The sequence below is a fragment of the Culex pipiens genome, chromosome 2 (assembly GCF_016801865.2).
Source record: "Culex pipiens pallens isolate TS chromosome 2, TS_CPP_V2, whole genome shotgun sequence".
Taxonomy (NCBI): domain Eukaryota; kingdom Metazoa; phylum Arthropoda; class Insecta; order Diptera; family Culicidae; genus Culex; species Culex pipiens.
In genome coordinates, this window is record NC_068938.1 from 53,636,256 (window position 1) to 53,650,502 (window position 14,247).

Below are 14,247 nucleotides of genomic sequence, written 5' to 3' on the forward strand. Positions count from 1 at the left end.
TTGCGAATAATTTGGAGATTTTTTTATTTCTGTCTTGTTTATTCAATGCATTTTATCGAAAAGAGCTGCATTTTCGGCCGCGCTTCTGTCACTAGTTTGGAAAACAGCTTTCCATGAGTAAAATTTATCGCTAGTCAGTGTCTGAGTGTGTGTAATTGACATCTAAAGAACTAAGAAATCGAACTTTTACAAGCTTATCGCAACGACAAATCTCAGGGAGAAAAAACTCAAATTCTTTGTACTGCTCTCACCAACTAACTACGCAAAACTGGAATAATCTTGTGATGAGCATTGTCTTTTTTTAGTAATTTTTTGGTTTAGTCAGTTTTCTTGGCCTTGGATTTGGCCTTCTTGGAGGCACCTCCGGCTCCGGCCGCCTTCTTGTCTTTGTCCGCGTTCCAGTAGTACAGCAGCTGGGCCACGATGACGGCGTTGGCAAAGGACGAGCAGCCGTACGTGAGGATCATCATCTGGTCGCCCGTCTCCTGGATGGAGGTGAAGATCCGGGCGAGGGCTCCGGCCAGCAGCATGAAGCACGTGACGGCCGACAGCTGGCCGGTGCTGCCGTTCCGGTAGTTGGTGTACGCCTGGGACAGCTTGCCCAGCAGCAGGATCGGAATGTTAAGGCCCTGGGCAATGAGCAGGTACTTGAGCGGGGTCAGCCCTCCCATGAGGACGTACGCAATGGCCGAGTAGACACCACCGAAGGCGACCGCTCCCGACGCAGAACCACCGTAAAATAGCACCAGCACGGCAATCAGGGCCGTCTGAAGGGCCAGGAAGGACGTGTCCCCCCAAGCACTGAACGGGAACCCGCTCACGAAGCTGTACGACATGTGGATCGTAATGGCCAGCAGATCCAGGCACACGCTGAACAGGTTTATGCCCTGGCCCGACTTGTTCTTCAAGATTTTCGTAATCTGAGGAACTTTGACCAGCACCGACCCGGCGATGATCCCGAATCCGAGCCCTTTGCTGATCAGCGCCTTCATGCAGTCGGCTGATAAGAGAGCAAAGAATATATAAGATACCGATATCGAGTTAAAAATAGCAACTTACCATCGAAAAAGTCAAAGTCTACGAAGTAATTCGCGTAACACTTTTCGTCCATCACGAACAGCATCAACTGCTTAGCGAAATCTGCCATTTTCTTAGCCAATCACAAGGGATGTTACTGAAACAACACAAAAGCTAGTTAATTCACCGCAAATCACACACTTAATTAGCGAAAAATTACGAGGAAAAAGGAAAAGGACTCCGGTGCCCGGAAAATGCAAATCGTCGCGCGATGCAAAATGAATGGACGTGTCGGTGAACTGTCAAACGCTGAGGAAGGACCATTTTGTAAACAAGCCGCAGAAACCGGGAGCCCGGTCAGATATCAGTTTCACGCTACACTTTGCGTGACAATACAGATTTGTTGCGTGCCGAGAAAGATGTTGCGCACGGAAAAGAATTCACGTTCTTTTGGTAAAATTTGAGTTCTACAAGATTCCAACAGAAAGGATTTCGAGGAATCAATTGAAAAAAGGACTCAAAGCGCAATGATTTTAAAACTGCATTTTGTATTTCTTTTTTGAAACGATAGCCTAGCGATAGTCTTATTGTTTATTTTTTCGAATTACATAAATATGATGCAATTCGAGATGCAATCACATGTTCTTCATCATTGCAACTCATTCACTTCTTCTCCTCACCGCCAAAGTACTCCCGCAGCTTGTCCAGCGCCCGGAAGCGATGCGAGATTTCATTTTTGCGCTCCTTCGGCAGCTCGGCGTACGTTTTGTCGTACCCCTTGGGCTGGAAGATGGGATCCCAGCCAAAGTCGCGACTTCCCCGCGGAAACACGATGTCGCCCTCGGTACGGCCCTGGAACAGCAGCACCTCGCCCTGTTCGTCCGGCGCGTACGCAAAGGTGCACACGGCTTGCGCCGATTTGTCCTCCCAGCCGTCGAGCAGCTTGTGCAGCCCCTCCGGGCCCAGCTTTTCCAGGAACCACTTGATGTAGGGGCCTGCGAGAAGTGTAGAAAATTTAAGATTTCAAAACTCTTTGTCAATGCTTTAAATAAGCTATAATTTACTTCTGAATATTTAGCTTAACAGAAAAAAAAATTATTGAAAAATTATATTCGGGTCACTTCGCCCAAACTGTACACAAAAACGTTACTAAATCCACCTTAGGTGGTTGGTGCCCTCCTCACATTCACAAAGTGAATACACTACACAGCCTCAAAAACATGTATAAATAACACTTTATTTTATCAAAATATCTGAGATTCGGCTTCAAAAAAGTGTATAATGAACACTTAAGTGCTCATAACTTTTGATAGAGTTGTCAGATCTTCAATCTTTTGGGTTCATTGGAAAGGTCTCTTGATTACTCATCCAACGATAGGTTGCATGGGTGATCCGGACAACATTTTCATCAAAATATCTGAGAACCGGCCTCTGAAAAGTGTATAAATAACACATGCTTATAACTTTTGATAAGGTTGTCAGATCTTTAATGTTCTGGACTCGTTAGAAAGGTCTTTTCAATACCTTTCTAAAAATGTATAACATGAAGGGTTTTCTTACAAAAACCACCCTTTTTACAATCTTCCGGACTTAAGTCAAAATCGTTGTAAACTTCATAATATTAACTAGGGTCTTGTGGGACCCCAAGAAGGATCGAATGACACCAACACGGTCCAAATCGGTACAACCAGTTCGGAGATAATCGTGTGCACATTTTTCGGTGCACGGACTTACAGACATACACACGCACAGACATTTGTTCAGAATTTGAATCTGAGTCGATAGGTATACATGACGGTGGGTCTACGAGGTCGAATAAAGATGTTCATTTTTCGAGTGATTTTATAGCTTTTCCTCATTGAGGTGAGGAAGGCAAAAAGTAAAAATTCAAAATCGACTTTGGGAGCGTTATTTTATTACGTAACGCAAAAAACGGATTTTTAGACCCCCCCCCCCCCTCGTAACAAAATTTCCAAGCAAATTTCTCCCCTACTGCGTTAAGTAATAAAAGAACACTCCCTTTTTCTGATCAAGCCTAAATTTTGTGGAGCTATAACGGAGTAGCAGCTCATTGTCAGTCAATCATGCTCAAGCCTAAATTTGGTAGTATGAATATCAAAACATGTAAGAATCCCGATTTTGAACCAAATTGGACCACCCCTTCTTTTTCTTTTTTGCCCCAAAGTTTTGCGATTTTTGTCAGTTTTTCAAAAAAAACTCTTTTTAAATAGCCATATTTGAAACAAAACATAATAGAGCATAACTCACGGGGTTGGGCCGAATTACAATAAAAATTAAAGAAAACATTTAAAAAAAAAAATTAGATAAGTTAGTTAGGTACCCTGTGATCAATAGGTTAAATACTGTTTCAAGTAGGCGAATACCTGTTTTACCCCTAATCCGACAAAATGTTAACAAATATTTTAATTCATTCTAGATGGCATTTTTTCCAATCAAATTCATTACTCCAACACCTTAAACTAACGCAAAATTTCCCGAGGATTCCGAATTATGTAAAAATTGAGACCAAAAAGTGCCGTCTTGTTGACAAACACGGCAAAAGTTAACGTTGTAAAATGTTTGCTGTTGGAGGCTGTTGCAAAAAGATATGAAGGTTTTGAAAAAAAAAACAATTTATAGCAGTAATTTGCAAAAGCTGGATGTTTATAGCACATTTTGAAGGGCTTCAAAAGACCTTTCGAATGCTTTTTTCATGCAGACAAATTTCCCTTGGATTTATTTTTTGTTATTTTTTGAAGCGGATAATTTTTTGCAGTGGCCTTATTTGGGAAATATAAAGTCAACATTCTTCAATCATTTTAATCAATCAATTTGCACAAAAATATTTTGAGTTTTCTATTGATAAATAAAATTCTAATTTGATGTTTTTATTTTAAAAAAAAAGGTCAATTAATGAAGAGTTCAAAAAAGATATCAAAAATATTCAAAAAAGAAGAGCTAATGAGCGGAACCGAAATAATCTAAAGAAAAAAAACAAATATTTACCCGGCAATCCCTTCAGCGCGTTAAAGCAAAGACACGTGTCCTCCACCAGCACCGGTCCCTTCACGTTGCGAGCCGCCTCGAGACACTTCTTCCGGCAGATATCGTCCACCTCACCCTGCAGCTCGGGCAGATCCAGCTTCACCGCCACAATCTCCCGCGGGAAGGCGGCCCCTAGGATGGCACGGACCTCCTCTAGCTTCTTGGCGTTGCCGGTAACGAACGAAATCGGTCGAGAGGCCATTCCGCGGAGTCCCGGTCAAAACTTTGCGCGACTGATTGAAGTAATGACGCAAGGTTATGTTGTGATACAATTTTGGGGTGTGTTGCACGACAAGCTGAATCACGTCACGTCACAACCTACTGTGTTGCGCTCGCGTAGTCCCGCGTCACGCGATGTCAAAACGTCAAACGCGCTAACGAAGAAACGTCAAGGGTCAACAGCACTTTCAGGGAAACGCATTGTTTTTCTTCAAATTTTGGAGAAAATCGTCGAATAATCTGCCCAGTAAATCGTTTACGTAATTTAACAACAACTCGGCATGGCGTCCGCCACCCCACAGGTAAGGACGCGTTGGATATCCTAGAAAAATGAGGGATTTTACAACATTCGGGACTGCCAAAAACAAACCTTCAAGGTTGTTCCGTAATCACCCCCAAGAGTTTCATCATTGTTTTCCTCTAATTACGCATCAATATTTTGGCAACTTTCAGGGAGCCAACCTGCTGTACGGGCTCCGCAAATCCAAGAAGTTTACCCAGGGCTGGGGCGCCCAGCTGCCGGTGGCGTACAAAAAGTTCTGGGACGAATGGAAGAACCAGCAGCCTGCCGCGGTCCACTACGTTCCAAAGAATGGTAGGTGATCGAAGAGTTCAGTGTTGAGGGATCGGTAGTAACATTCTTTGATTTCACAGGTATGTTCCAACGGGAAGACCTCACCGGACTGGTGACCCCCATTCAAAACGTACCACTGCCACTGATTGACCCACCCGAGTCCCACGAGGGAATCTGGGGCGGGGAGGCCATCGTCAAAGGGTTCCAAAAGCGAACCCCGTACAAGCGACGAGTGCCACACTTTTGGGTTCCGGTGCTGAAGCGATCGGTCGTGCACAGCCAGGTGTTGAACGAATACATGGCCGTCACGGTTACGGATCGTACGCTGGACCAAATCCACGACAACCACGGCTTCGACCACTATCTGCTCAAGACCCCGGCTTGCGACCTGCGCTCAATGCTGGCCATCAAGCTGAAGAAGAAAATCCTCGTCGACCTGCTGGCCGGATGTCCGAAACTGGCCGCCGAACCCGAAAAGCAACAAGCCGCCATCAAGGAATTTTCCTGCTATCTGTCCCAGTACACGCCGGAGGAAATCGACTGGTACGGCCTCTCGTACGTGGAAGCCGTCCTCAAGATCAAGAACCAAGTTGAGTCCCAAGCGGACAAGCGACCCCACAAGGTCATCTTCCGACAGAAGCTAATCGAACAGCTCAAAGAGGCCGGCATCCGGGAGGCCCAGGGCACGGCCGACGAACTGAAGACGGTGGACGATTCCAGCGCATCCTCCTGGCTGTCGAAGCTTGCCTTCAAGCCCAAAAACTGGTAACGCCGGCGCACGCGTCGTTGTGTAAGTAGGGAAATCCTAATTTGTTCTAAATTCTTCTACTTTAGTCACTCTGGGAGAAAATAGAGACTTGTTGAATAGAGTACAAACGTGGCGTGGGTTGCGGTCTGTTTTCCAAGGAATTTGAACGAAAGCCCTGAGATATTCTCAAGATTATTGCAGGTTAAAATTCGCTATGATATTTATTTATTACAAGAAATTACTAAATTTTACTACGTTCAATTCGACTCTACAAACTATCACAAATGGGAGCTATTCCAACGAGAATTTACAACATGGTTATTGCACTAAACAGAGTTATTATTATGCGGCCCCTTTCCACGATCATCAATCGTTCTCGAGCATGAAAAGGTTCCGCAACACTCAGTCCCGCGACAGCGTCAGCTGTATCAACGGAAGCACCTTCACCGACGACAAATCCGACAGAATCGCCTCAATGTTCTCCAGCGTGACGACCTGCATCAGGCTTTCACGCCGGAAGCTCAGGATGATGAGCGCGAGCAGCGACAGAATCTCCAAGCTGTCGTACCCGAGGATGAGGTCCCACAGGATGAGCAACTGCTCGGGTGGCAGATGACCGCTGAAGGCACGCATCAACCACTTGAAAACGACGCGGATGCTGAAAAGAACAAACGGGTTAAAATATTTTATCTTTTTCTGTTGGTTCATTTTTGTTAGTACGGTTGAATCTGCAGCTCGCGAAAGTGCGACCACAGCTGAGGTTCGTGCGTCTGCAGCAACTTCTCGAACAGCAAACACAAACTGACGATGCCCTGGGGGTGCGTGTTGATCGTGGTCAACCGATGGCAGTAACGCACGTAGAATGCTCTAAAGGTAAAGTACAGCGAAACGGGGTTGTCGTACAGATAGCAAAATGGCGCCGCCAGCATGCAAATGCCGTGGAAGGGGACAAAACCGCACGCCGGTCCCTCGTACTGCTTCAGCTTGGCCGAGTTGGTAAACTCCGTCTGGATCATGTGGCTGATTTCGTCGTCGCGGCTAAAGCAGAGCATAATCTAAAAGAAAGTTAATGTTAGTCCATGCTTCAACTCGACTCCCGCTCAGCTCTGACCTGATAAAGAACGTCCTCAAACACAAAGTAGCGATCGTCATTCGTTGCCGTCAGCTGGACGTCCTTGAACACCAACTTGTCCACAATCGACTCTGTGGTGAGCACCGATTGCTTCAGATTCTCCCAATGCTCAGTGTGCTACAACGAAAGCAAAGCAAAAATCAACGCAACCAGCACCTACCTCAACGTCAACAACCCAACAAAACAAAATCCCTTACATGTGCCTCCACCTGACTGCCCAGGACGTACGCCCACAGGGGTCCTCGCAACGGTGGCGGCGTGATGCCCTTCTTCAGCGCCTGCTGGCAGAGTGGCGCGTGCCGTGTCTTCAGGATCTTCTGACACGTGACCGGCCAGTCGTGGGCGCCGCCACCCGTGTTGTCGTTCCGCAGCAGTTCGGAAAAGTGCACCCGCAGCTCGAACAGATTCTTCACGGTCAACGAAATGTGCGAGAACTCCCACTTGGGCAGAAAGCTGAAAAACGATTTGATTACTTTAAGTTGGCTCGCGACCATCTGGGGCGAAAAGCGGAAGAATTTTCTGTACTCAGTTTCGTCCTGTTTGACGGGGCCCTTGAGCGACAGCAGTACGTCCAGCAAGTCCTTCGGCGCATAAACCGGCCTATAGTTGGTCAAATCGATCTGATAGTTGCTCAACTCGTCCCACTTGGCCAGGATGTCCTCGCGGTCCGTCACGATGCGCATCTGGCCCTGCAGCTGGGCCTTCGACTCCGAACACATCGAATTCAACGACTTGCGCACTCTTCGTTCCCACTGGATCCCAGCCCGGCGCAGATAGTTCAGCGGATCCGACGACGGAGCGGAAGCCTTCGGTTCGGGTTTGAGCGAGTTGCGGATCAAGTGGTAGATCACGTTGCGGATTTCCGTCTCCAACCCGTTGGCCTTGATGGCGGCCTCCAGCGTGTGTTTCATGTCGTCCTTGTCCACTTCCGGCGAACAGGCAAGCTTCTGAAAGTGGGAGTGTTCGAACGGCTTTAGCCAGCTCCGTTGCGGGTGATGGTGGTGATGGGCGTCCAAAGCTCTAGCTACCGACAACAATGTACCTACTAGTTCCGCAAATGAGCCTACTAAATACTTACAAATACGCACAACACGCTAAACAAGGGAAAGCTACGAAAAATTATCACAATGTTACTTCAACAACGATGAAGCGATTTTCTACAAAAGCCATTTAGATCAACAGATATTGAACACACTTACTGCATAGAAAATTATTAGAAATTTAAATACATCGAAAGTTTTTTTTTTACTGTTCAAACATGTTCGGGCTTTTTCAAAGTTTCATTTTTTTAAATTTTAATTTAATTCAATTTTTTTTCTTCCGGCCATCTTTCGAATTGAAACAAACTGGACAACTCTGTTCAAAAAAAACATCTCCCCCTCTTTACGTAGAAGTCTGTTTCCACATTTCATTAGAAAAAAACTCATTCAGGAGTTTTTTTTCAGAATTGGAAAAAATGTTGCATGCATTTTTTCGCAAAACTCGATTTTCAGCACTCTTCGTGTTTGTACGTCAGGGAAATATACCCATTCCCATCACTCTAAGCGGTGGTGTCTGAATGTTGCTCGATAATCCGGGGTATTCCTTGAAATTTACTAAAACCAAATACACCAACCATTAGAACAGCTTTTTGTGGCTATTTTTGTTTAATTTGACTTTTACCAATAGTTATTCCAATTCCTTTTATAAGCATTTTACAATAAAATTTCCAAAGTCTATTATAGTCATACTAGAATGCACTGGAACCCACGCAATTTCTGTTAGCGGCCGAGTTATTTTTTTTTTCTTTCAGCGCCACTTTTGAGAGTTGTTAATGCTCTGGAAGGCATCATTCCAGATCGGCCATTTGGCGGCCATGTTTGTTTTATAAAAACATTCAAATCTTGATTCAGAATGTTTCAATCAAAAAATGGGTGTCTTTGTGTTGTTTGTAGAAGCATTTTACATATCGTGATTATTTTTTCATTTCAATTTACTATTTCTGGACCCTGAATTCAGAACCATCATTGACATTCAATGTCCCGAAAGTGAAGGACACCTTCTACGACCTTAAGGACATCTTGGGCTATACTTTTACGGTGTTAGTTTCATGAACTAATAAAACATGAATTTTGTAAATTCAAAAATGTGAAAATGTAAGTTTTCCCATAGTAATTTCCATACAATTTTCATTCGCTTTGCGCCAATTGTGGGCTTGACAAATCGCTCCCAAATTTTGGGAGGTTGTTTGGGACCCTAAAAGAGTGTTGCTGAAAAAATCCATTATCGATTCCACCCTAATGACATATATTCAAATTTGACTAAAATTTGATGTGAAAAGTATAAGAAAATTAAAAAAAATGCGAAAATAAATTGTTCGCGATTCGATTATCCGAAGCCCATACAAACCTTCGAACAATTGAACTTCGGATAATCGAGTCTGGACTGTATTTCCATAGACAGTCTCCTGGCATCACTGGCTCACTCTTACACGCGCTGCTGGTAGTGTTGGTGGCCGGCCTTTGTTCTTTATTAGCCTTCGCTTCTCGCTCGGTTTTTCGACAGCCTTCGACGAGAATAGGTATAACGTCATGTGACTCGGGATTTTTTTCCATGAAAAGCTAAAGCATGTGCAAGAGAGTATATTGCTAGGTATATTGCCAGTAGTTGGAAGCCATTTTATATCTTGAACGCTGTGCACAATGGTAAAGATGGTTATGGCGACTTTCGTTAAGCGGTTCAAAGTGATGAGAAATGGTGTCGCAAAATAGAAATTTTGATCAAAAGTGCATTAAATTTTATTTTGTTGGCCAGTAAATGGAATAAGTTTGTATGCTTACTTGGCGGATTTAATGCTAGTAAGTTTATAACCTAAACACTTATTTTTGAGCTTTAATTCAGCAACAAACTTTCCATATGCCGAAGCTAGGTTACTGACGAGAATAGGTATATTTCCCCTATACGTACGACTCGAGCTGAAGAAAATGTCTTCTTCTTGATTTAATCATCATGTTACATACTAATGTACATGGCACTTTTAAAAATGTTGGCGGGAAATTATTATTTCTGGATAATTTCCAACATACGGTGTACACCATTTTTAAATAACTTAACAATTTACAAAAAAAAACAAAACAAGGCTGTAACTTGAACTTTGTCGAAAAAAAATTAATGTAATTTTTAGTTCACTGCTGGTTGCTGAGTTACAGCTTCCAAATGTTTGAATTGAAAAAAAATCTCGCTATAATCTAATAAGCCCTCATTTCAACCTCGGAAACTATTTGTTCGATTTTCAATGTTGAAAAATAAAGCTATTGAGAAATTGTCTGCTCTTTTCAGTTGAAAATAAAATAATTTAAAACATTATTTATTTTGAAAAATTTAAAATTTAAATTGCGCAACATTTCTAATTTATTTTTATTGAAAAGAGCAGAAAAATCACAAAAATTTCACTTTTTCGAAATCCCAGGGCTCGATCAGCTTTTGAAATTTAGCGACTTCGACTCTCCAGCTCTCCAAAAAGACCCATTCCACCGACCACATTCCGACTCCGACTCCGGCTTCTAAATATTTAACGACTGCGACTCAAAAGTTCCCGACTCCACCGAGTCCGGCTCCGGCTCCACAGCCCTGAAAAATCTAATCGATAGATTTCGAGAAATCTTCAGTAGAAAAATTAGGGCTAATATGGTCCTGAAGACCTAATTTTTTTTTATGAACAAGGATTAATAAAAAACACGATCAAAAACCCATTTCTGATCACATTTTTTTTTCAAATATAATGCTGTCAAGCATGATAGGGGAAATATACCCTTTCTAATCAAACACCTATCTTCGTCATATGAAGAGTTTGATGCTCGATTAAAGCACCAAAAATACAATTTAGGCTATGAACTTACCAGCAACTGCACCGCCTCGAGCACGCAAATGTACTTACTGGCCAAAAAGATCAAATTGAATGCACTTTTGATCATAATTTCTATTTCGCGAGACAATTTCTCTTCATTTTGGTGGCACACACATCCACACGCAAGATCAGAGGTTAACTGCTTAACGATTTCAAAGCGCTTAAGATATAAAATTGCTTCCAACTACTGGCAACATGTTCTTTTGCACATTAGTTAGTCACTCACTTGAAAAATAATCCCGAAACATGTAAATAATTAGCAAGCGCCCTCAAAAAACAAACATGCTAAGTCTTTTGACATTTCAATTTTGACTACCCATTCCAATCGAAGGCTGAAAAAACCGAGCGAGAAGCGAAGGCAAATAAAGAAAAAAAAAAGCCAAGTCACCCTTTGGCCACCAACACCACCACCCACTGAGAATTTTGGCTCGAGCCTCGAGACGATCTGGCTCGAGATCGAGCCTGAATCGAGTCGAGGCTCGAGCCAAAATTCTCAGTTGGCAGCAGTGCCTGTGGAGTGAGCCAGTGATGTCAGAAAATATTATCTATAAATGCTGCTTTTCGTGAGTGTTCGCTTAAAATTTCATCAATTTTGGCAGCACGAAGCAGACCCAAAAGAGCGCTGGATGAAAAAAAGAACTAAGCTGAAAATAGGAAAATAAGCGTGGCCCAATGCACTCGACTGATTAGAATGCATTTGGGAATTATTTTTTTTAAAAGCTTGTAAAAGGAATAGCATAACTTTTAATAAAAGTGAAAATAAACAGAAATGTTCACAAAAAGTTGCTCTACTCGTTGGTGTACTAGGTTATAGTGAATTTCAAAGAACACAACAGATTATCCAGCATCATTCAAACACTTCCGCTTATTAGGCTTAAAATGGGTATATTTCCCCTACTTTCTGTTAATAAAGACGAAGTCAATTTTTCAAAATTGATTTCAAAATCTTTTTTATACTCTTTGTGATCGTACAAAGTGTCATTGAGTTGATTAAAATAAGCTTTATCGTTGTGAACAATTATATCAGCAATTTAAGCTCAAATTTAGGATTCATTTAGGTGACTCTGAAAAAGTAAGTTTGTCGCTGAACTTTAATCTTAATTTTTGTTAAATTATAAATTTGCAAATCAAACCGTTTTACAACATTTTATTATTTTAACTTTATTCTGCAAATCATCTGGTCATTCGAATGATTTACCCACCCAAAAGTTTCATTTCAACAAGTTTGAAAATATCGATTCTCATGTCCATCAAAACTCTAACGCACAAACAAAAACGAGTTCAACAGTTTACGCGCCAAATTGATTATGATGAGGTAACCCGTTAAGAGCAGAGAGAGAAACAACGACGGTCGTCAAGGGCGAGGACAGAATAACTTTCCCGCGGGACTGAGGTCGTTACACCCACTGATGGCTGATGGCCAAAATTAGGACATACAATGCACTCGGATTTACACAGCAAACAGCACTACAACAAATCGCAGGTGACAGGATGGTTATCAACAACTACTTCAAAAATTACCGTTAGCAGAAGAAAAATGATTATGAATACGATATTCAGCCAAAAAAACGACATCTTCCTCACCTGAACCATCTTGTACAGACTGCCGTAGATCTTCATAGCTTTTATGTCCTCGGACAGCTTCAGGGCAGTGTGGTGAATGCTGGCGTCCTTTAGTTCCTCCATGTATTGCAGTGCGGCCTGCTGTTCGCTTGGGTTGTTGTTCTTGGTCGGCGAAGTTCCACTGCTACCGGCGCTGCTGCTGCTGCTGGTTTCCGTTTCGTCCTGTTCGGCTTCAAGAGCTGCCTCGAGTGCCGCCGCCGTGGGTTGTTCGTTCGCGAGCTGCTACGAAAGTACTGACTGAGCGTCCTGCTTCAACACAATCTACAACTACCCTCTACTACTGGCATCAATCAAAGCCTTACCTTGGCTAGCTGTTGCTGATGATGTTGATGGTGATGGTTGTGGTGGTGGTGGTGTTCCCTTTTTACTTCACCCCACTCGGGCATTTTTTCTCTATGGGCGGTTGGGAGTTGCTTCCGGGGAAGCAACTCGGCGCTGTTGAAGGGGTTGAGGGTTTGCTCCTTTGGAAGCCGCTGTCGGAAGGGAGTGACGTTGCTTTAATTAACCGGCCGCCTTCGTGCCCGCACGTTTACGATTTCGGAGTCATTTGCGGGGATGGGGAACCCAACTCGCCGGCGTTTGGCCGACTGGAAGGTTTACACAAAGGAAGGGATTCCAGGTTTATGACGAAACGGACGCTATTTTTGTGTTACGTTACGACTTGCACCGAGCTGGAATAAAAACCTTTTGCGAAAATATAAAACCATTATTGTTCGCAGATAAACAGCCACGGTTGCAAGGTTGCCATGGGGATGGTAGTGACGGAATGTGTAATTTGTCTGTTCACACGGTTGATTAGGTTAGGGGCGAGGAGAATCCTGGGGGGGGGGGGGCGTGACCCGCTTATGTCCGTTTTTCAATTTTCAGTACGTGTCACGTGTCATTGTTTAACCTCACAGAATGGGTTCTAAGCGTAGCTGGGCTCACCTTAATTGATTTGAATTCTTTTTCGCAAATGGAAAGGCTATAAAATGATGTTTAACACCTCCAAGACCCACCTCCACCGATACATATCTACTCAGAATCTGAAACTGAACCTTGATGTCGATTTTAGGTTATTATTTCATGTTTTCGTCTCAATCAGGAACCACATGACCGAGTCACGTAGCCCAGGGGTAACGCTACCACCTCGTAAGCGGTAGATCGGGGTTCAGATCCCGGCACGGACCAACACATCTGGTGATCTTTTCTCTTCTGGATTCGATTGCTTAGTAAAAAGAAGATAGTGTATCGTCACAAACTGTACCTTATCAAGACACCTTAGGAAGACAACCTATGGAATCTATATAGGGGAAATCTACCCTTTCCAATCAAACACCTATCTTCGTCATATGGAGAGTTTGATGCTCGATTAAAGCTCCAAAAATACTATTTGGGCTATAAACTTACCAGCTACAGCACCGCCTCGAGTAAGCACGCAAATGTATGCCACTTACTGGCCAAAAAGATCACATTTAATGCACTTTTGATCATAATTTGTATTTTGCGAGACCACTTCTCATCATTTTGTTGGCACACACAGTGACACACACGAGAATCCCTCAAACGCTTAATGAATATCGCCAAAATTAACTTTTAACTTTCGCTTACTTTTTCACGGCGCTTAAGATATGAAATTGCTTCCAACTACCGGCAACATGTTCTTTTGATCATTAGTAAGGCACTCACTTGAAGAATAATCCCGAAAAATGTAATAAATTAGCAAGCGCCATCAAAAAAACAAACGCGCCAAGTCGTTTGACGTTTCAATTTTCACATTGCATTCCACTCGAAGGCTGAAGAAAACCGAGCGAGAGACGAAGGCAAAAAAGAACAAAGGCTGGCCGTCAACACCACCAGCAGCACAGCCAGCGATGCCAGGAAACTTTCCCTATAAATGCCACTTTTCGTGAGTGTTCGTTTGAACTGTCAGCGCAAATGGCAACACTCGACAGAGTGTTGGAAGAAAAAAGAACTAAGCCGATATTAGAAAAATGGGCGTGGCCCAATGCATTCGCCTCGAT

The 14,247-nt window shown here is 43.2% G+C and overlaps 4 protein-coding genes across 6 annotated transcripts; 1 reads left to right on the forward strand and 3 right to left on the reverse strand.

Moving 5' to 3' along the window:
• Positions 1 to 18: 18 nt before the first annotated feature.
• Positions 19 to 1,383, reverse strand: LOC120427959 (mannose-P-dolichol utilization defect 1 protein homolog). Its single transcript, XM_039592913.1, has 3 exons — positions 1,238 to 1,383; positions 1,060 to 1,174; positions 19 to 1,000 (listed from the first exon to the last, which is right to left on the reverse strand). Exons 2-3 carry the CDS (start codon positions 1,145 to 1,147, stop codon positions 318 to 320), a joined length of 771 nt encoding a protein of 256 aa, XP_039448847.1. The 5' UTR covers positions 1,148 to 1,174; positions 1,238 to 1,383; the 3' UTR covers positions 19 to 317.
• Positions 1,384 to 1,545: 162 nt separating this feature from the next.
• LOC120427960 (inosine triphosphate pyrophosphatase) lies at positions 1,546 to 4,317 on the reverse strand. The gene is made up of 2 exons (XM_039592915.2): positions 4,024 to 4,317; positions 1,546 to 2,012 (listed from the first exon to the last, which is right to left on the reverse strand). The coding sequence occupies exons 1-2, from the start codon at positions 4,262 to 4,264 to the stop codon at positions 1,681 to 1,683; spliced, it is 573 nt and encodes a 190-aa protein (XP_039448849.1). The 5' UTR covers positions 4,265 to 4,317; the 3' UTR covers positions 1,546 to 1,680.
• A 107-nt stretch (positions 4,318 to 4,424) lies between these two features.
• Positions 4,425 to 5,731, forward strand: LOC120427958 (39S ribosomal protein L28, mitochondrial). The gene is made up of 3 exons (XM_039592912.2): positions 4,425 to 4,583; positions 4,735 to 4,876; positions 4,936 to 5,731. The coding sequence occupies exons 1-3, from the start codon at positions 4,563 to 4,565 to the stop codon at positions 5,622 to 5,624; spliced, it is 852 nt and encodes a 283-aa protein (XP_039448846.1). The 5' UTR covers positions 4,425 to 4,562; the 3' UTR covers positions 5,625 to 5,731.
• Positions 5,732 to 5,805: 74 nt separating this feature from the next.
• LOC120427955 (TBC1 domain family member 19) lies at positions 5,806 to 12,966 on the reverse strand. Of its 3 annotated transcripts, XM_039592910.2 has the most exons (7): positions 12,547 to 12,959; positions 12,206 to 12,466; positions 7,261 to 7,682; positions 6,933 to 7,188; positions 6,715 to 6,852; positions 6,324 to 6,658; positions 5,806 to 6,261 (listed from the first exon to the last, which is right to left on the reverse strand). In XM_039592910.2, exons 1-7 carry the CDS (start codon positions 12,628 to 12,630, stop codon positions 6,006 to 6,008), a joined length of 1,752 nt encoding a protein of 583 aa, XP_039448844.1. In that variant the 5' UTR covers positions 12,631 to 12,959; the 3' UTR covers positions 5,806 to 6,005. The 3 variants fall into 3 exon arrangements, with proteins under 3 accessions (XP_039448844.1, XP_039448843.1, XP_039448842.1); XM_039592909.2 differs by having other exon boundaries at positions 6,933 to 7,682; positions 12,206 to 12,463; positions 12,547 to 12,966; XM_039592908.2 differs by having other exon boundaries at positions 6,933 to 7,682; positions 12,547 to 12,966.
• Between the last annotated feature and the right edge of the window lie 1,281 nt (positions 12,967 to 14,247).